We start from the raw sequence: 23,415 nt of genomic DNA, 5'->3' as shown, positions 1-23,415 counted from the left end.
TAAATTTCCTAATAACGAGCTTCTCCCAGATGACACGATGTCTGTAGGGCAGAACACTGACAGAACAGCATCATCCTTTTATAGTGGTTATTTTACATATCTTCCCACAAATTGTAACAGATGAAAAGTATTTAATTTTGCCATCTGTAACCAAATCAACCTATTTGATCTAAAGCTTGACCAAGTTAGGCAAAAGGCTTTAATCAGGCTTTGGCTCACTTTCTAAATGTGACTGAGATATTTACAGAAACCAAACCTCCACTATAATTCAGCACAGCATACTACCTGCTTAGCTTCATACATGCACATGTGGTTCTTTGACTTGTTAATAAAAGTTCTTCTACCTTATTCTAAAAATATAACTCCACATTTTCTTCTTAATCTTTTCAGAAATAGGCTTCAATCATAATAAAGTATCTTCCATTTATTTTATTCTCTTCCCATCATTAATTAATAGAACAAATACATTATAATATTTAAAATACACTCTGAAACTGCGATTTTAATATACTTTATTGAAAAAAGTACACAGTTTTAAATTATTTTCAATGGGACAAAGCAATGGTCACCTCTATCTACCAAGTCCTTTTTGATGAATCATGACTACCATATGCCAAATTCACATCTGCATGACTTGCAAAGTAAAAAGATAAATCTCTTTTCAACATATCTTTAAGAATTTATATCACCAACAGTTTAAAATCATGAAATGCTGATGCTCTGACTATATTTCATGTCCTTTATGTTGCACCATTTCCCAGTTCACAGTTTATCTATGTATTAGCATGCCAATTGAATACATCAGTCAATGTCACCTTGAGAAAATCACCAATAGCAGAGGAAGAACAAAAGCAACAAGAGGTTTAGCACTAAGGCCTGAGACACCACCACATTCTCTTGCGTTTTCCTAAAAAACAACAAAAAACAACAACAAAAAACAACAACAACAAAAAAAAAACAAAAAAAATCACACACACACAAAAAAGAGGGAAATAAATACACTCAATTATGATACACATGATCATTCTTACCCTCTTCTGTCTATGTAGCACAGGTTCAAACAACAAAACCCATGAACTAAATATACTCAGGAAGTAATACACGTACAGACTTTCATTTGAAAAAATTTACACTGTAGACTGAAAGTGAGCATGATCAATAGGCATGTAATATCCCCTCCATGCCATACTTTAAGTCTCATTCTACATTGCATTACACCATCGAAGGCATAGAATTTACTCCAGAGTCAAATGGATGTCTATGAACATACGCTGTACAATCCACTGTAATCATGTCCCAGTCCCTACCAAATACTTTTGCCCCTATACAAGTAAGCCTACTATGCAGAATAGAGCAGTAAAGATCTCTCCCAAGCAATATGTGTAAATATATTGACAGTTGAAATACTAAAGCTAGTTACTGAAAAAATCTTTAACAGTACAAAGTTCCAGGCCATCTCTAATGAGGAATATTATGGTCTGTGCTTGAGCCAGAGAAATTCTCAGATATTCCTGGCTGCCAGCTCATGCTCACATCCTACCACATTCTCTTGCACGATACAAAATAGTTTATAAAAGCAGCAAATCAACACATTGCCTGCAGGAGCACTCAAAAGATATGCAGCACTTAAAAAGTCACCCACTTCCCTTTCCTACTGTGTTCTGAGTGTTCAGAATATTTCCTGATGTTTCATCTTAGAAGGTAGCTTTTCTTCTTTTTTTTTTTTTTTTCATTTTAGAGAAATAAAACATCTATCAGAGTCCAAAACAAAGAATAGATAGGAACTTACCTCAGGATGAAATCCATGACAGGACTCTGGGCGCCTTCTTATCTTCTGAGATTTCAAGCGTTCACATTTAAGGGATTCATTATGTACAAGGTAGTTAAGGAGAGATATTTTGAGCATTGCATTTTTATGTGAATATTTTGAAATTAACATAGTCTTTCAGCTACTTCCTCTCTCAATCAAAAATCCAAAGTGATATCACAGAATCACAGAATCACAGAATCCCAAGGGTTGGAAGGGACCTAAAAAGATCATCTAGTCCAACCCCCCTGCAAGAGCAGGGTAACCTACAGTACATCACACAGGAACTTGTCCAGGCGGGCCTTGAATATCTCCAGTGTAGGAGACTCCACAACCCCCCTGGGCAACCTGTTCCAGTGCTCTGTCACTCTTACAGTAAAGAAGTTCTTCCTGATGTTAACGTGGAACTTCCTATGCTCCAGTTTACACCCATTGCCCCTTGTCCTATCACTGGATATCACTGAAAAAAGCCTAGCTCCATCATCCTGACACCTACCCTTTACATATTTGTAAACATTGATGAGGTCACCCCTCAGTCTCCTCTTCTCCAAGCTAAAGAGACCCAGCTCCCTCAGCCTCTCCTCATAAGGGAGATGTTCCACTCCCTTAATCATCTTTGTGGCTCTGCGCTGGACTCCTTCAGCTATGCAATCTGGACATCTGTAAATCGATGGGTCCGGATGGAATGCACCCACGGGTGCTGAGGGAGCTGGCGGAGGTCATTGCTAGGCCACTTTCCATCATCTTTGGTAAGTCGTGGGAAACGGGCGAGGTGCCTGAGGATTGGCGGATGGCAAAGGTCACACCAATCTATAAGAAGGGCAAGAAGGAGGACCCGGGTAATTATAGACCGGTCAGCCTTACCTCCATCCCTGGAAAGGTGATGGAACAACTTATTCTTGACTCCATCACTAGGCATATCAAGGATGAGGGGGTCATTAAGAACAGCCAACATGGTTTTATGAGGGGGAAGTCATGTATGACCAACCTTATAGCCTTCTATGAGGAAGTGACTAGGTGGAGGGATGATGGTAGAGCGGTAGATGTAGTTTTTCTTGATTTCAGTAAGGCATTTGATACTGTCTCCCACAGCATCCTCATAGATAAGCTAAGGAAGTGTGGGCTTGACGATCAAGTAGTGAGGTGGATCGAGAACTGGTTGAAAGGAAGAAGGCAGAGAGTTGTGGTCAATGGCGCAGAATCTAGCTGGAGGTCTGTGACTAGTGGAGTTCCTCAGGGGTCGGTGCTGGGACCGGTGCTGTTTAATATTTTCATCAATGACCTGGATGAGGGAACTGAGTGCACCCTCAGCAAGTTTGCTGATGACACAAAACTGGGAGGAGTGGCTGACACACCAGAGGACTGTGCTGCCATTCAGCGAGACCTGGACAGGCTGGAGAGTTGGGCGGGGAGAAACTTGATGAAATTTAACAAGGGCAAGTGTAGAGTCTTGCATCTGGGGAAGAACAACCCCATGTACCAGTACAGGTTGGGGGTTGACCTGCTGGAAAGTAGTGAAGGGGAAAGGGACCTGGGGGTCCTGGTGGATAGGAGGATGACCATGAGCCAGCAATGTGCTCTTGTGGCCAAGAAAGCAAACGGCATCTTAGGGTGCATTAGAAAGGGAGTGGTTAGTATGTGTGGTCAACACAAGAAAAAGGTAATTCTAGCGCTTTCTCCTCAGTGATTCATGGTTTAGAGAGTATGATTTGTACTTACCTTGCTAACCTGTCTTTCCATAAATAGTCTAAAATAAAAGCACACTGTAAGCTACTTTTGATAAATTCGAACTTATATGAGAAAACAAAACCTACAGAACTAAAATACCTACAGAAATAAAAAAGTAGGGTAGCTAAAAATCAAGTGATGGATTTATTTGCTACGTATCTATATTTTTAGAAAGCAGGTTACCAAAATACTTTCAATACTCTAGTCCAATCCTGAAATAAAAAAAAATATCTAGACTGTAAAGACTTTTAGAAGTCCCAATATCAGGAAATCTATTTTTATAGGAAATTACATACTTATACTAATTTGTTCAGCTATCTAAAGATGACCACGACTTTATGATGCTTAAAGATGCACATAAGGGTGTTTGCTTAATTCATATTGGCTGTTCAAAAAAAAAAAAAAGAAGTGAATTCTCCTTGAAAATAAGTAAGAATGTAGTCTCATCTAGCTTAATTTCAAACAGTCAACCACTTTATAGTGCGTAATGATGCATTATTTATTAAGTCATGCAATGCAAGTTTTTATGTAATGAGAATTGTTTCAATATTTGCATCTTGAATATCTTTCTGACAAATTTGCAACTAAAAAGGATATACCTTATTTCTATAGGTGCCATGGTAATTGGTGGGACAGAATCGCAGAAGCATTCATTATCCACTACCACCATGAAGAGATTGCTGCTTGGAATTTGCTGGATAACAAAAGACCTGCAAATTAGAAAGAAATCAAATAATGGTTACATTATCTGTATTTCTGAGCAACAGGTTTTCTTAGGTTTTAAGTTGACACCTGGATTACAGTTACAAATAACACTGGCTTTATATATCATACTGTATCACCACACCTTGTAAAAGTACAGGGTGTAAAGGCAATGCTGCCCTTATTTCACAGAATGGTTGTCCATTTTGACATGCAAGTGATGCTGAAAGGAACACAGGTGAAGCAGAACGGATACTGCTGATATCTTAATGCTGAGACTGGGACACAAGTGAATTACCACGGAGTTTATCAGTTTTTTATTTTTCAGATTTCAATATTGAATCTCTGCTCTATGTATTTATGAACTGGATTTTTTTAAGTACACATGAAACCAATCAGCAAAGTTAATGAAGGTTCTTCTGCAGCCACATAGTGATAACTCATGAGCCCAAACGTTAGCCTCTAAAGATCACATTAGGGTCTTTATTCTCTCTGGGTCTTGATTGAAGCTTCATGAACAACTGAGAAAGATCTCAGCTTTCACTCGTCCTCTTGAGAGTCATTTTACCACTGAGCCAACAAAACAGAGATTAAGCCTCAAAATCTTCCTAAGTGAGGAGATTTATTTTAGAATAATGATGACTGTATGGTACAAATACGGTGATAACTCAGCATCACATTCAAATTAAGACAAAGTAGGCAACTCAAAAGGAGAGCAAGAAATAAAGACATTGCTTGTAAGAAGGAAAGCACCCAGGGGAGACCAGCGAAGGATCCTGTGGGCACTATTCAATGATCCACACAGTTACAATGAGCTGAACTCTTAAGCACATACCAGTGAGAACAGGGGAATGAGGCAGAGCCAAATAGGCACTGCTTAGCCTTTCTTTTGAAATTCAGGACACAATACAAAGAAAAGCTTTAAGGCTCACACCCAATTCTTGATAAATTGTTAAAAAAATCTGTCAGAATTTATATGTCATATCAACAGACTATCTACCATATCGAATAGCACTTAAATCTGGCAATTCCAGGAATTAGGTGTTTTTCAGTGTGGTATGCTGGTAAATGTGCAGAACATTAAGTGAAGGGTTAAGCACCAAAAAGATGTGGAAACATATTTTTCCTCAGACATCTTTATTTAAAATACATATTGTCTTACTAAAATAACTCCCTGCTTTCTCCAAAGATCACAGAGGATGAAATAGCAGAGGGGGCAGGGAACATTCAAACCTACCTTCAGAAAAAAAAAAAAATTAAAGTGGAAAACTTACTATGAGTATGTTGCCAACGGAAAGATTAAACACTCTTCAGTATTTTTTAAACTTACTGAACCTCCATTAAAATTACACTTAGAGTGATCTGCAATATGTTAGCTTTATGTTTATACATGAAATATACATTTATGGCATAATGTAAAAGGCTGAACTTTATAAATGTACCTACCAAACAGCTGGAGCATGTAGCAAGACTGACATCATTGTAACAGAGCATCTGTGGCTTTGTGGATTTGTGTGTGGGAGAAATGGGGCCAACAAAAGGAAAGGAAGGAAAATCTTTAACAGACAGTAACACCAAAATTGTACTGCATGAATTTCTCAAAACAGTTATGAATAAATCAAACCTTCAAGGATCAAAAAAAAAAAAAAATTAAAAAATTAATTTCATTCCCAGAAATTGGCACCATTTGAATTTTGTGCAGTCTGAAACTTCTATTTATTGCATCTCTAGCTCAGAAAAGGACATGAAGGGCATAATGTCTTGTAACAATTAACCAGATGTGAAATGATTAATTTCTATTTTTGATGAGAAGGGAATAATCACTCTTCAGTTGCATTTACAGTTTGCCTGAATCCAAGTCTTTCTGTCATAACCCCTTTTTGTGGCCTCCAGGTGATTACAGAAGCCTGGGATGTATCATATAGGCAGGCTTAAAGGTGCCATTTCATTAAAGGTGGTCATGTTTCCCATTTTGTATCTTCTCTCACCCACTTCTCTGGGATGCCATAAGGGCTGTACAGTATAAGCTACTGCTTTGCTAAAGACGGAGTTGGGGGGAGGTGGTAAGGGTAGGGTGGGGGGGAGGCAGTAAGGGTAGGGTGTGGGGGGTGTGTGTAGTAAAAAAAGATTGGGAGCTTTTCCTAGCATTTCACTTAGCCAAAATGGGAAAAGAAAGCACTTTAACCCAGAAGAGTTTGCACTAAAGACCTATGATACTGAAAAATATTACTATGTGACTTCTCTGACAAAAATATCAAAAACTACAAAGGTTTGTAGGAGTTAAATGATACAGAAAATTTTGCTAGACCTGGTAATTTGGGGAATGCAGTATATGCATGGATTGATGGAAATTATGAATGAAAGGAACTGCAAAGAGCAATATATTAAGTCAAAGAAAAATGTTCTACTTTAGGACTTATGCAATAGACCTAATTACACTGGTTCAGTTTACCGAACAGTGAATACTCTTAAAGATCTACAGTTTCTTTATTTACTACAGATTTTTGTGAAGTATCTAACCTTATAGTGACTGCCATCTAAAGAGCCATTAAAGATGCAACATTTGGCTAACTGCAGAATTTTTTTCCATGCTGCATAATATTTTAAGAAATACCTTGCAAAGTGGAACTACTACCTTCTCATCCACCATACTAGGGGTAAATAAAAACCCAAATAATCTTATCTTCCACAAGCAGTGGGTATTTTTCCTTTCACAATTCTCAGATATAATCTTCAAATGAAGTTGTAAAGCCAACTGCGTGTCCTTACCAGCCATTGACTTGTGAGCTTGCAGGGAAAGGATTAACATATCAAGAAGTGAAGACAGATTAAGTTCAGGAAATAACTAGGGGCAAAAAAACTATTTGTGTCCATTTAAGTTTTCTTTTCTATTAGTAGAATGTGCACAACTAAATTATACTTCTTTAAGCTGCTGTAATGTAAGATCATTTTCCAGCCACAACGTGGTTTTACCCTCACTAGATCAATGACAAAGAAGTTTCTGTCAGTCATAACCACTGCAGTTGCTCTGTGTCTGTTCAGATAATTCACATGGCACTGGTTCCATGCCCAAGCTGGATAAAGCACACAATCATCCCAGCAGCAGGTCCGCTGTTTGGGTTCAGCTTTCAGTTTCCATGGTAACATGCACATGCATCTCTCAAATTCATTTTGAGTGAATGTGCATGCCAGTAAGTCTCAGGAACCAAACATTCACAGAAAACAAAAGGTGCATAAGCATAGTCAGAACAGTCTTTCAAATACTGAAATATTCCACGAAAATGTTTCATTGTGTAAGACACGATTCAGTTGCAAGGAGAAAAACCTCTAGCAAACCAGCTTCCAAGACTGCACTGGGAAACAAAGTAAGTTGCTGACAAAGTAATGAAAACAGCCTTGTTTTTTTTTTTTTCCCCCTTTTTTTTTTTTAAGTGAGCTCCACTGTGAATTCTCTAAGGTTGATTTTACAATAAGTATTTCTGAACACCTGCTGGCTTAGGCTGTCATTTGTGTCACTGGCAATATGGGCGCCAGCTCTCAAGGACAGAGTAAGGGGTTTTACTGACCTTTATTAGTAGTTTAAGAAGCTAGTGTATGCTTAATAGCTTATGTTTAATATTTACACAAAATGTTTCATGTTTAAAAGGTAAATTTCTTTTATGTTAAGTAATGAAAATCTTTTGATTTGAACCTTTTTCCTTTACACCAGTATTGTCATCATACTCAGGAAAAAGCTCTGCATATGTCTCCATATATAAAATGGAATAAATGTTGGGGTTTGTATTATGTTGAAGACATTGAGTCAGTAAGAACCTTATTGAGTCAGTAAGAACCTTATTAATGATTTCTCCTTCATCTTTCATCCACTGAGGAACTAGTTTGGTTTATTTGATGTTCAAGTTCAGAGGCTTAAAACAGACCTGAGCACAAACTACTTCTTCACTTTGCAGGGAAGGTGAGGAAGGAAGAAATTTAATACTTGAAAAGGGTAAAGAGAGGAGGAGGAAGAAAATCTAGTCATGCCAAACTATTTTGCAAATGAAGAAAAACAAGAATAGAGAGTAAATCTGCAAGAAAGTCTGCATTTTGAGTCAAAGCATCACACTGCACTTTTCTCATGTTGCACACACTTTCTGTCTCTTTCTAACCTATTTCTGTATTGGCTCACATAAAAACATCTGCACAAATATCACACAGTTTTATCTGGGGGAAAAAAAGCCAAGCAAACCAGCTTTATGTTTTACAAATAGTAAGTACTTGCTCAAAAATGCAAGTATTTATTAAGCTGTTCATTGAAAATTAATTTTTTCATTGTGGAATGAAACCAAAGAAATGACTTGGAATTCAAGTACTGCTGAATTCATAATGGTATTTGCTGAAGTCGTGCTTATGAAAGCATGATAAGAAACCTCACTTTTAATGTAACTAAATTACTCTTCCTACAAAGAACCAGCTCCTTCTAATTTCTTAAGATTGCCTAGAATCTGGAAAGCATCACAATAGGACTGTAATACAATTCTTGGAGCGCAGATACACCAGCTGCCTTTGTGCATGTAACTCAAGTTCTTACATTAGAAAGGTAACCGTCTCCAACTCTGAACAGAGTACATGCAGAGACACAGGCTAGTCAAGGGTAATTCAGAGCAGAAGCTTGGGTTTGGTGATCTGAATTACCCTCTGCAGGAGGGTCTTTTTCTCTTTTTGATGGCTGAATAGTGATCCTGCAGAGAAATGAATCCTGAACCCAGTGAAATGTGAGGCCTAAAGCTAAGTGCAGACTGCAACACCTGTTCTAAAAGAGCCAGCATGCTACATTCAAACTTTTTTTTTTCAATTTGAATCTCTTCCTTTTGCTTGTATATGTAAAAGTTTTAATGCACTTATAATGTATATTATTTTGTTACCATAATAATTTATTCCACAGACTATGCTTAAACAAAACCCAAAGAAACAAAAAACCCCACTATAACCAAAAAGAGGCAACCAAAAGATCAACCTAATTTAAAAAATATCAGTTATTTTCCTTATTACATGAATTACTTTCTCCTGTGAGGAGTAGTAATTAGATGTACTCAGGGCAGTAGAGGGATAGGGACTGAGTTGACACTACTCTTGCTACACTGCCCTCTTTCCACACTGTGTGCTTCTTTCTCTTCATCTTCCAGCTTCTGAACCTCTTGGGTAGTAAAGTACTAGTAAGGCAACCGGGAGGGGGATAAACCTCCCTGAAAAGGAGGAAGATGTTCCAGGGCAGTGATGATAGGACAAGCAGAGTCAGTGCCCTGTGGGAAAGGGACAGAGGGAAGAAGGTTAACATATTAATTGATGCAGCAGGTGGCTTTGTTCTGGGGCCTCTGAAGTCTGCCCCCTTAGGGATTTCAGAGCATCTCCCACATTGATTAAAGCAGGCACAGCAGTACCAAGGAAGATCCAGACCATTTTTATTTCCTGGATGCTATAGTCATGAGGCTGCTATATCTCCTAAAGTAAGATGAATGTTTTACTCGCCAACCAGAAGATCACACACATCTGTAAGTCACTTCCTTCCTTAATGCAAATAATTGCTTCAAAACAACTACCTGAATCATAAGGTGCAAAAATCTGTTTGTGGTAGGCTTAAGACCTTGTCTCCGAAATGCTGCTGGTTTCAACTTTCCTAACATAGCTGGATTCATAAGAGGCAAAGCTAAGCTGATTCAGTTTCAAACATGCAAGAGAAGTGTCTTGTCCAGCTAAGCAAACTTAACCTTTAAATTGTTTACTCTCTACTATCTGACTATGTCTGCTATTAAAGGAAATCGATATTACTGTTAAAAAGCTTAGTCTCTGTATTTCAATACAGGAGAGATAATCCATTTCTTTGCCCACTGATGTTAAGTTTTGGACAGGATATAAACTGAACAGACTTAAGTTTCTCCTACTTATAAGCAGTCACTTACAGATCAGATTGAGGATCCCAAATACCATAATTTCTTGGCCAACTGCACTGAAATATTTTTCTTTTCCTGGCTTATAGCCACACTGCCATTAGCTGGTGGCCAGTGACACAGCTGCGTGTCTTGTTTCAAAAACAAAGAATGGTAATAAACTTCCTGATGGCATCCAGAAACCTCTGATTTTCAGACAAATTTTCTCCTACTTTCTTCAAATAGTAGCAAAGGTTGCAAAAAGTTTGAGGGACCAAAATGTATTACAAGCAGCTGGGAATTCTGAAGATTCTTACAGGATAAAACTACATTTGAGGAACCAAAAAGTATAGTAAAAATATATTCCCATTATCCTGCAGAATGGAAGATATTTATTTGTAATTTAATGGTGATTTGAGCACAGCACCAACATTAAAAGCAGTTCAACTTGTTTAAAATCAGTGCTATGTGATTCTCGCTAAAAAATAATTCGTGTTTTCGCACAGAAATACTGCGTTATTGTGCAGAACACCTTTGTTCAGAAGAATTATTGATCTAGATGGTGTATTTTACAAACTATATATTAATTTATAATTTCATGTTCAGGAGTTTTAACAGCCTGATTCAAAAAGAAAGAAAAAATCCATATATGCGTTTTTCATTTGTTTCTGCAATGACCATAGGAACACTTAATACTATTGTTTGATGCTACAGTGATGACTGTGGGACTTACATTCAAATTATGACTAGAACAATGGCTCATTGTTGTGTTAGCATATGTCACTCCTGCACATACATAATCATATCAATCATTTTTAGGAGGCAACAGAAAAGATCTTTTAGCTACCAGTTGTTTTGCTCATACAGATGAGCAAAGCATACTTTGCTTCCGCACAAGAAGCATGAAAGAATTTCGCTGCGAGTAGTTTGAAAAGAAATAAACCCAGGACAGTATTTTCAAATTGGCAACCTAAACACATGCACAAAGATGTGAAAAAGCACTCTGAATTTCCACGGTACTCAACTCAGATAGCCCCCACTGGGTGCTTCAATGCTTGAGCATCTGTAAATTCAGCAATTTCCCTCTGTGCCTTTCAGCGTATTTTTCTGAGTGCCAACCTGCATTAATGAAGTTTGAGTATTTTGGATTAAGATTAATTGTTATTTTGGGATTACATTTCATTTCTGTCAAACTCAATCTTTCCTATTTTTTAGAGAAAGAAAAAATATTCCAGCACCAAGGTAGAGTAAATGGAAAATATTGTGCACTCTGCACTCAAATATGTGTTACTCACATAACTGTTGGTTGCAAATGTTCAACCCCAGTGGTCTGGAACAAACTTCAAGCATTCAGCTGAAGTGTAGATATCCGCTGTGCTGTTTCTCAACTCCTATCATGTGCTTTCCAGGCTGCTGGCTACATTTCCAACCGACATTTCTCTCACTTATCACATTTTTTAAATGAATGAATGAAATGGTTATATCACAGTCAAGCTTGGCTATTTGGGGATTTTTATTGGTTGATTTTTGTTGTTGTATTTTTTCTTTATTTTTTTTTTTCCCAAATAAACAATGATAGAGAATGGAGTATCTTCAATGCAATTTATAAAAATAACATATATGCCAATAACAACATTTCTGAGAGCTGGAACAGTTGAAGTATATGAAAAAGCAGCTAGTGGTTCTCTCATATAAAAAGAGACAGATAAACTTTCAGCCTGAGGCCTGTAACCTGACCCCAAGCTAGCAAAATATTGCTACCACATACAGCCTGACTGACTGCAGCACAATTTGGTGTCAGTGTAAGTATACCTACTTAGAGCAACACTCAGAATCAAGGATTGCTGTTGGGACCGGTCTTGTTCAACATCTTTGTTGCTGACATGGACAGTGGGATTGAGTGCACCCTCAGCAAGTTTGCTGATGACACCAAGCTGTGTGGTTCAGTTCATTACACTGGAGGGAAGGGATGCCATCCAGAGGGACCATGACACACTTGTGAGGTGGGCTGATGCCAACCTTATGAAGTTTAACCATGCCAAGTGCAAGGTCCTACACCTGGGTCAGAGCAATCCCAGGCACAGCTACAGGTTGGGCAGAGAAGAGATTCAGAGCAGCCCTGAGGAGAAGGACTGGGGGGTGCTGGTCGATGAGAAAATGAACATGAGCCGGCAGTGTGCACTCGCAGCCCAGAAAGCCAACCGTATCCTGGGCTGCATCAAAAGGAGCGTGACCAGCAGGTTGAAGGAGGTGATCCTGCCCCTCTACTCTGCTCTCGTGAGACCTCACTTGAAGTACTGTGTGCAGTTCTGGTGTCCTCAACATAAAAAGGGCATGGAACTGTTGGAACAAGTCCAGAGGAGGGCCACGAGGATGATCAGGGGACTGGAGCACCTCCCACACGAAGATAGGCTGAGAAAGTTGGGGCTGTTCAGCCTGGAGAAGAGAAGGCTGCGTGGAGACCTCATAGCAGCCTTCCAGTACCTGAAGGGGGCCTACAGGGATGCTGGGGAGGGGCTATTTGTTAGGGACTGTATTAATAGGACATGGGGTAATGGGTTAAAACTTGAACAGAGGAAGTTTGGATTAAATATAAGGAAGAAATTCTTTACTGTAAGGGTGGTGAGGCACTGGAATGGGTTGCCCAGGGAGGCTGTGAATGCTCCATCCCTGGCGGTGTTCAAGGCCAGGTTGGACAGAGCCTTGGGTGGCATGGTTTAGTGAGAAGTGTCCCTGCCCATGGCAGCGGAGCTGGAACTAGATGATTTTAAGGTCTTTTCCAACCCTAATTCTTCTATGATTCTATGATTCTATGATTTAAATTAACAACATCATCCTCACCATTCTTATGTCTGCCAAAGGCTGGCAGTACTGGAGAGCTGTGGCATGGTTGGTAACCACTTTGTTTCAGGTAAGAAACCTCAGAGGTGCCATTCCCCTTTCATTATCAATCAGGAGATGTTTCCTCAAAAAGCTGATGCTGAGATGCAGGTACCTTACCAAGTGAATATTAAAAATGTCGCAAACATCCAAAAGCTTTGAATATACAGGCTTCAGGATGAAAATAGTACTTTGTGTAATGAGGAATTTGACAATGGCCCTAAGCTTACTAGTCCACCCTTATGAGGATGTAAGACAACGAAGTCTTTCAGATCATTAGCTTTAAAATGGACTGCAAACTTTTTGCAAAGAAATCATGCTCAGAAATCTCACAGACTTTAAATATGTTTCCTGCATGGTACCCAAATCTCACCCAAGTCATGTTTGCATTGGTTTTAACATAATATACACATATTTTTTGCAATATGAATATATTATAAACTCAATTATAGATTAATTAAATTATATTTAAATTATTACACTATATTATAAATTTCCTAGTAGCAATTCTTCACAAGTGTGCCTGACTTTAAGAATTCACTCCAGTGAATTTGATTAGTCTTTAATTAAATTAATTAGTGAATTTAATTAGTCTTCCTATTCCAAGCCATCTTTGATGTACATATGACTATTCAGCTCTATATATTCTGGCATTCATACATTTTACAATCTCCTGTCATTACAAAACAAGCTTTCATTGCATCAGCTACTATCTACCATTCTATTAATATTTATTACTGCTTGTTTAAAATGTAAAATTATGTTAACTTTTAAGTAGAGTAATATTCAAGGTCAGGTTGGACGAAGCCTTGGGTGAGATGGTCTAGTGTGAGGTGTCCCTGCCCATGGCAGGGGGGCTGGAACTAGATGATCTTAAGGTTCTTTCCAACCCTAACTATTCTATGATTCTATGATTCTATGATTTATATTTTACAGCACTATGAGCTTAACTATTAACAGTCCATGTCTGGAAATCACCACCTTCCCATACAGAAGTTGTATTTATAAACTTCTCAAGCTCTATGCTTCTCAGCTCTATGATCATTTAGATGACATAAGCAGGGAAGTGTGGAGTTAAGACAGAGTGCACATCTCAGCCTACTTGTCAGAAAAAAACCTACAGCAGAACTAATGACAACAATAATCAACTGAATTACTAAGAAGCTGGCCCACCTAGCTCCAGGATTTTATAGCACTTACAGATAAACCACATGGTCAGTGCTATGAAGTCGCCTAATGAAAAAGCTCTATACATCTGCAAGAAAATAACATCTGTACATTTCCTCACCTTTCTCTTCCTTCTATAGAGTCCCTCTCTCATTCAATATATATTCCTTGCCATTTAAAATGCTCTTTGAAAAAGATTACTATGGTCAGAACTTTTTTTTTTTAGATTAAATGTACTTTTTAGCCTTTGATCCACATTGATTCTTTCCTTCTCTACCTTTTTTATTATGATTACAGTGCAAAGCAAATTGAGAGGGAGAATCCAAATACAGATTTGTCTGATTACAGATTTGTTTAATTACAGATTTGTACTAATTACATGGTTTTGTCAACTAAATAAACAAGCTCCAAGGTTCTGATTCTGGGGGGAGCCCTTTGATATAGAAACTGAGATAATGATGAAAGATTATTTTTGTTATAAGGTGGCATTCTGTGTATAGGCAGCTACAATTCTGAATCCAACAAGCATGCTAAAAATGTTCTGAAACAAAAAATGATATTGAAAATCTTTGCCTAGTTAAAAACAAAAACCCCAAGCAAACAAACAAAAAAAACTATTTGAAACCTGTCCAAGGGATTGTTAAATTAATGACTGTCAGGCACAGATCTGCTCAGTAACTATGTCTTGCTCTATTATTTCATACACCTATTTTCTTAAATGAAAATAGTAATTTATAGTGTTTCCTGAACTGGTCTTTCAAAATATACATTATCAAAGGGTGGAGTTAAATTACCCATACTGTGACTTTAAATTGCACCTGCATGACAAACATCATAATCACTGTTGTCTTTGGAGTGAAGAGGAAGTTTCTCAGCATACAAGTGGAGATGTGTCTGTAACACACAACACAGGATTTTAAACTAATTATAAAGGCCTTTAACAAGTAATTCTCGAAGTTTAAATTGCATAACTTGAAACTTTTTAGAAGGAAAGAACTGTAAAAAAAAAAAAATCTTTGGGAATCTTCTAGAATTTTAGGGTTTTGGCTATGATAAGTTTCTACCAATACTACTGTTGCCGCAAATGTGATTCTATGAAATATAAAGACTTTTTAATGCTCATAAATATTCTGCAAGTCTGTGAGAGCTGACTTTCAAAATAGAGGTACAAGATGACTATAAACTAAGATTTTGATTGTTAAGACTTCAACAATTAAGTACTGATGTATGAAAATGCTGACTTTTCCCATGAAGATACCCCTTAGCTTCCACACACATCTGAGCGGGCCTTCAGAAATGATCTGTTCAACATTGCCAGGATCAGCAGGAAGCACTTTGACTACAGCACATCTGTGACTCAACATGAGCATAGGTCAAAAACATTTACGTGCATAGTATCATGTATGTACTTGGCATCATTGCTGAAAAAGCAAGCACTTAAAAACATATAGTGTATACAACCTATGGTGAAATACAGAGAACATTTGGTTTTCTTCAGGGTCCTATGAGGTGGAAACAGTAAAATGAACACAACCAAAATGACTTGTAGGAGACTGGTTATAATTTACTGCCCAAACTACCATGGGAAATCTACAGGGATATTCTGATATACGTAGAGCTCCAAATGAGAAGAAATTGGCCCTTGATGCTTTGCTTGTTTTATGTGGCAAGCTGATTTGTTTAGAAGTAAACTAACTACATCTGAAAAGGCAAGTGATTATTTATTTCATGGGAAATTGAACTGCATATTTATTTACACATTTTAAACACGATCAAGTGCAGTAGTTTGGCAAGCTTCTACTGAGAAAGGCAGGCAGAAATAATTTAGCAAATGGTGGTATGTCTCAAGATTAAGTGGTTTTTAAAAACCATTACCATCTTAATGTCTCCAGATTGCACTATTCCTGACACTAATATACTCATCCCCTGAATCTAATTCATATTGTTATCTCTCACTGCCAAATAAGCACATCCAATGGACAAGCCTGAAATTTGCCATTATAAATCTACATGAAGGGTTCAGTGTCATCCTGAACTGTAATTCCAGTGCCATTTACCTCTTTTTATCAACAATGAATATCACTTAGTGTCCAGTCTATAAGAAAGCAAGAGTGATTTAGTTTATTGATGATCTTCCCTGTTAAATTGTCTGCTTACTAGCACTGCAATTGACCAAATATATAATACATGGGACAGTGTTTAATCAAGCAAGTAGTTCCTAGAAATTTAACAGGCAATTTACATGTGATGTCCAACAAAGTAAAGGGAACACTTATATTCATCTTGCCTAATTAAAATATACTTGTAAGTCTTTCCAAGGGTTAGGATGATTGTAGCTCCATACTTCCTTGCTTCCCAAGTGAGAATATGGCTTTCTTATATTTACTTTTCTCTTTATTTTGTGTCTTAAGATAGTGCACAAAGAATCAACTGGGAACAAAACAGTTTCTTTGGGGTTCTGGTATTGACCTCCGGACACATGAGTGCTGTAATTAAAAGAGAAGGGGGCTTTGCTCCCTGGGTCATTGGAAGCAAGGCCAGATTTTTGATCTACATCCAAGTCCAATATGTCATCACCCATGAACGGGAGAGGTTAAAAGGGCAGACATTTAAGCATTTGACTGTGCAACTACTGCCTGACTTGTATACCCATAGTTTTTACAGTTGAACATGCAATTTTGGCAACTATGCACTCAAATGGTTCCTTGTAACTCTGAAATCTTAAAATATACACTTAATCTATTGTTAGCTGAGTAAGTTGCTGTGCCTACAGAAGATCAATACTCACATTCATAGTAGCCTGAGTTAATGCTGAAATTAATGGTTTTGTCCTATAAAAAGGTGAATGAAAACATCAAATTTTCAAACGAAGCTGAATGAAAACATCTGAATTTTTCTTTCACAACCAAGACTTGCACTTAGAGAAAACTTTGTTCTACAAACAGATGAGCAGTTATACTAGAAAGATCAGTTAACTTTCACTGGTCAAATATCTTAACAGCCATTATTCTTTCTAATTTATAACAACTTTGTCTTTCTAAGGATACATTCCTTGGAGACTTTTAGTGATTTTTGAGTATCAGCAATTAAATTTTGCAATGCTGAGATCACTCTAGTGATCAAAAACTGGTAATGTAACCACTGAAAAATGCTGAAGAACTTTGGTTGACACACTTGCTCAATGGAAGCAGCATTGCGATGGTTATGTAACCAAAGACTTTAAATTTAATGTGTAATCAAAAACACATCTCAATGTGTTTTTGCAGCACAACACCTTTAAAACCCATATCAAGTCTGTCTGGCATTAGTGTATTTATGACTCAACAGAAGAATTCCAGTTGACATTGCTTAAGGAAAAAAAAAAAAAATTTCCCTTTAGAAATTAGCTATTTCTAACACTGAAACTGCCATAAACATGCAAAAGTCTATCATCTGCATTTTCAGAAGTAATGGTGGGTTTTTTTTATAAGCTATAAAAGGGAATAGCTTACTGGAAAATATGAAAGCGTTTCAGATGTTTTTAAAAATCCCAGTTTTTCCTCTCTTGTTGACAGTGCTTAGAAAATGTGGGTTGACTTGTTTTTGATTGCTGTTTAAATAACAGATTAATTTAATAATCATTGGGATATTGAATAACAGCAAATTATGATGTGGGACAGCCAAACCCTGACCCTAATGACATTCTTATGTTAATTCTTATTTTCTTTTAGGCTCCTGCTTTCTTAATGAAACCTATATTTTTGAAAATTGTTTTTAAACACTGCAAACTACCACAAAGTTGCATTTATTTTTTGCTAGTAAGAGGCAAGTTTACATATAGAGAGTGTATTTCATATTTCAGTATACATTTAGTGCACAACTCAAAGTCCGCTTAAGTGTATAGGCACCCTTCAGTTTTCAGAGATGGCTGAGAAGGTGTCCCCGCTATTTATGAAGAAATTAGCATGTAGGCCTTTCTACTGTATGAATTATTTGAGTGGATACTTTGATTTACATCCAAACATGCATGATTAAAATTTTGATTGGTAACGTTCATAAGAACAAGGCTTGGTTTTCATAACTGCAGTTGGTAAGTGTTCCCCTTAGCAACTGTGAAGTACAGAGTATTTCTGTACGATCAGTAACAGCACACCAGGACAGAGTTAGACTGAGCTCCTGACTCTCCCTATGTGAGCTTGTTGACTATGACTGTGACTTTGTTAGCAAAAACACAGTATTTGTGTTCCAAAATGCCTTATCTAAGTAACATAATATGGTTTCAATTAATGTCAGTCATCATTTTTACTTCTACCAAGAGACTGTTGTTTTTTCTCCTTTTTCAGACAAGGACTCTATAGCAGTGCCTAACACTGTAGGAACAAAAGACAGTGATTTGAATGAGTAACTTGTGACACAAACTTTCTTGCAGCAGAGCATTTGCACAACTTCTGTTTGCAAACATGTTCACAATATACTAACATTTCCAGCGTCTTTCAAAATGTTTGTAATATTAGAATGGGTGTATATGCAGCTAAATATTTACCGATATCTTTTTCTATTTGTAATCAAAATTTGCAGGTATATATCACAGATTAATGTATAACATGATCCAAGAAGCACACAGAAAATAATTCTGCTGACTCAAAGGGATCTGAATAGAGAACCTAGTATGCAACAGATGCCATGCAGACTAGCCAGTGAACAGTCAGTTCAAGACTCACGGTGCATAAGATTGGACCCTAATTTTGACTGATTGAGCCCATCATTCTTAAATTGCAAGTACTAAGCAATACACTTGCTTGTAAAAATATTTATTGATACTGAGGCTATGAAACAGAAAACTGGGTCAGAAGATGTGGGTCTACAAAGGACTTTGGGTCACATTCCTCAGCTGTTCTGCGGGAAAGTGTCCTGGGTTATAACAAAAATATTTGGAATCCAGTGCAGTCTGCAATCTTAGATGCAATTTGTAGATTGTTAATCACAGTGGGTAAACGGTATAACGAAGAACTTTCCCATGAGAATCTAATAGTTTTTCTGGATTATTTCTTTAGCTTTTGCCATTGCTTGTGGAGAAAAATAATGGGTGCCTTGAGATCAGTTTTTAACTTACAGTGTTTTCTTTTAGTTTTTTGTTCCACTGTGGAGCACAAAATGTTTTGCTATGAAAAAGATCTTAGTGCATTATTTTTGAAATACTATAATTTTCACTAAACTCAGTTTCCAACTCAGTGCTGTCCAAGTACTGCAGAATTGTATTATTTTTGAAAGTTATTTCCTTTGACCTGAAGTTACCTAACAAGGCAGACTGAAATCTGCATTCCTTTGAGAAAACCTGGTCCTGTCAAATGAATCTTGTCACAGAACCATGTTTGTTTGCAATATTTAAACAAAATCATAGAATCATAGAACGGTTTAGGTTGGAAGGGACTTTAAATATCAACCAGTTCCAACCCCTCTGCCATGAGCAGGGACACCTTCCAGTAGACCAGGTTGCTCCAAGCTCAGACCAACATGTCCTTGAACAGTACCAGGGATGTATGATAATTTGTTGCACAACTTCTGCTAAATGATCACAAAATAAGGCTGCTTGAATTCTACAATGCTGGAATGAAGCATTCACAGCAGTGTAACATACATTGTATTCAATATGTCAAGTGGAAAAAATCACTGCTTGATTTCATCTAGTTTGTATTTTTCAGGCAGTGGGACCTATTGTTACACTTAAGGATTCCCTAGGATAAATTTACAAAGCACTTTCATAAATCTACCCCGCAAAGCCATATAAAAATAAGTATTCATATAAGATGTTAATAATTTATGTATAATTAGAAGTTGGCCAGCAGCAAATTAAAAGTGAATTTTAGCACTTAAGATATATCTTCGATGCACTTACTCTTATTTCCTCTTTTAAAGCAATGAAGATACCAAGGAGAAAATTTAGGAGCAAGTCCAGAAGCACACCTATTAACTTCAAAGAGGCAAAGTTTTCACCTTTGTTTGCTAATTGCATATTGATTTAGTCTGGAAAGGGAGAGTTGTAACAATTTTTGTTTAACTTATAAGTTCTTCCTGGTATTTACATTGATAGGCAAATTATTGCTGTAAATACTAATCTCCTTTGCAATGATGACCTCTCAGCATAAAGAAAATCCAATTAAGAGACCTAATGAAGCACAAAAATTCACATAAACAATACCTATGCAATTCTTCAATTAAAATGTACCATAACTACTGTAAAAATGTTACTGCACACAGGCACTAAATACAGAAAAAAGACATTTTCAGTATGAAGGAGGAAAGCTAGACTGAAATCTTTCTCTTCATTTAACCCTATAAGGGACAACTTTACCTTGACAAAGTTGCAGCACTGACGTGAGATTTGCTGCTATTAACTCAGCATCTCAGCAGTGAAAGCATGAGGAATAGATTTAATCCTTTCACACTCTTTCAGCCTAACAATTCTAAGAAGGAAACACTGGCATTCAAATAAAGCAACCAGATCTCACCATACCACAAGGGAACTTCTAACCTATCCAGCAGGGTTTCACTCCTATGTAGGAGAGCTAACAGAACTAGCCTTTTTGTATCTAAATCCTTACAGAACATGTCCTTAGAATGTTGCCTGTACCTAGAAAAACTCTTAAAACATTCACTATTATTTGAAATTAGCATAACCCTTTACTGGTTTTACTCTTTTTGGTAGAAATAATAGGTTCTGCTTTAATTTAAAAGTATCGAACTTTTTAATGACCCCTGTAATAAGAGAAATTACAGCCTGACAGAGGTCATTATGTAAGATAAAACATAACAGACCTGTACGTTCTTCAACATAACCTTGAATAAGTCAGTTTTATTGCTTTCTCACAAACAGTTGTACAAAAAAAAACAAAAAAAAAAAATTGAAAGGGCTTACTTGAAACAGTCATCGCAAGCAATATTCCCCGTGGTCTCCTTTATAGTGCGTTCGGAAACAAAAGCTGGATATTCAGTATCACAGGGCTCTAGCGTTTGTTTCAACCTCTGCGCTATATGCACAGGAAAAAAAATCTTGATGTTAACATGGCAAGAACAGCACACAAAATTCTGAACATGAGATGCTGTACTACAGAGCTCACAAAGAATGGAAATGTTACTCAGCTTCTGCCACCCTGTGAGATTTCCTAGGCAGTGCATAACACTATTTTTTCAATTAAAAGGAAAAAAAAGTTTATCCATGGAATGTAATTTCGTAAGACATAACCGTTATAGCAGTTATTCATGGTTCAGCCATTGCCAATCTACTTCACATTTAAGCACAAGCTTTTATTCTTTCTCTATAGATTCAAGGTGGATTTATTGTCATTTTTATTTCAGTGATACTATGCATCACTTACTGTTATGTATGGCTGTTTACAATTATTTGCTATCTAAATTGTGATACATTTTACTGAAGCCAAACCACTTTTTTTTTTTTTTTTTCTTTTTTTATTACAGCTTGGAAACCTTTGCAGAATTTCATCAGTTAGAATCACTCCATAGGTGGAGGGCAGAAGCAATGCTTGTTATCTGCTTCCCAAGATTAAAACTCCGTAACCTGAAGCCCTACAGTGCAAGGGAAAAGAAAGTGTCACTATATACTATTTACATTTTAAAGACTGGAATATTGAGGTACCAGGAAGCAGTGAAACCGGTTCAAGGTCAAACTACAGGACAGCAGCAAAGCTGCGAACTGAAGGCAGCTCTTCTGACTCTCACACTGATGTATCTGTTAAACAATGTCTCTCCTTAACTCCCTTTCTTTTTCCTCCCCACCCCTTCATTCTTCCTTCACATGGAGATACACTTGCACATCAGCACAAATGTTAAGCCTATCTTAAACTAATTGCTAAGTGAAAAAACAAGACAAGGTATGACAAAAATAGATTACACTAAACAGGCTCTTGGACTTGACAGATCTTCCATTCAAGATAATCAGTTTCAGAGCTAGTGATGTGTCTACTTTGCAGTTCCAGGGGAATGACCAGAACTGCATTAGCAATCACACACTAGCACCTACATTTCTGAAATCTTCATAATTTTTATATTTAATTATATATTCCCCCAAATGCACAGATCTCAAGAAAGTTACTAAGGTTGTTCAGAAAAGTTTTGTTATTTCTCAGGATTTCATTATGGTTGTGATACATTTCACAATTCCGCTTTTTTTAATTGTTTTTTAATTGTTTAACTAGCTCTACTGCACCTTCTCCCTTTCTCTTCTGTTCTTACCTATTGCCAAGAATGGCTGAAATTTATCACCTATATTTTGGGTTTACCCTCACTTGCACCAACATATAGAATACGAGGTTGGAAAGCACCTCAAGCCTGGCTTGAGGCATGGCTGGTGTAACAAGAGTCTGCCAAAGATCCACGGGTCTCAGGTCTCCAGCTTTAGAGTTTAGAAGATAATAAGGTTGCTCAAGCTTTCAGACATTGGTTTCTTCTCTCTCATTTACAGATATGATTGAGATTACAAGATCTTGTGCAGAAATGTTTTTCATACTAGGGTTTGATAAATTGGGAAGTGTGTAGGAACACTCTAGGATCTTTGTAATATGTGACACTCTATTAATGTCACAATTTGAGCAGGAAGTAATTTCCCCATTAGAGGAATTTATTTCCCCACCCCTATGAGCTTTGGTAAGTAAAAAAATGTGCAAGTTCATTAGTTTTAATTTCATGAAGTGCAGTCATAATTATTACTATTATTAGTGGTAACACAGCATCTATGAAAGAAAATACCTAAGCACGTGTTTTTCTCCTGGTGACTTCTCTCTCATGAGATCTCTCTTGCTTTTGCTTACTAACACATGTTGGTTTCCAAACAACTATCACTTGCCACCTAACCAAATTTGAACTGGGCGAGCAGTGCCTTAAAAATGACAAAATTCCAATGAGCATGATGAGAGGCCTTTTCAATACTCTTACTGACCAAAGAAATGGCGCAACTGAATTATGTAGTTCAGTTTCGACTAAAACATTAATTAAAATCCCTCAGTCACACTTGTCTGTCAAAGTGCTGCAATGACAGTTTTCTCTTAAAGAAAAGAATGCTTGGAAGTTATTAATGTCTGCCTTCTGTAGTTAGTACACACTTAAAATGCAAAACAGACATCATTTTCATGAGATGATGGCTACTGTCTCTGAAGAATAGGTTCACTAACATACAATGCAAATGCCATTAGATGTTTCACGTAAGGATATATAAAGGTGTATTTGTGCAGC

General features: G+C 37.1%; 1 protein-coding gene across 1 annotated transcript in view; it reads right to left on the bottom strand.

The window, feature by feature from the left end:
* Positions 1-695: 695 nt before the first annotated feature.
* Positions 696-23,415, bottom strand: part of CACNA2D3 (calcium voltage-gated channel auxiliary subunit alpha2delta 3) — a 498,676-nt gene continuing 475,956 nt past the window's right edge. Inside the window, exons 34-37 of the mRNA XM_065687615.1 lie at positions 21,086-21,197; positions 4,133-4,245; positions 1,790-1,872; positions 696-907 (exon numbers count right to left, since the gene is read on the bottom strand). Of these exons, the coding sequence (XP_065543687.1) occupies positions 812-907; positions 1,790-1,872; positions 4,133-4,245; positions 21,086-21,197 (404 nt within the window). The 3' untranslated portion in view covers positions 696-811. The remainder of the gene's footprint in view (positions 908-1,789; positions 1,873-4,132; positions 4,246-21,085; positions 21,198-23,415) is intronic.

Source organism: Lathamus discolor, chromosome 7 (assembly GCF_037157495.1).
Source record: "Lathamus discolor isolate bLatDis1 chromosome 7, bLatDis1.hap1, whole genome shotgun sequence".
Classification (NCBI taxonomy): domain Eukaryota; kingdom Metazoa; phylum Chordata; class Aves; order Psittaciformes; family Psittacidae; genus Lathamus; species Lathamus discolor.
This window is presented reverse-complemented; position numbering and strand designations above follow the sequence as displayed.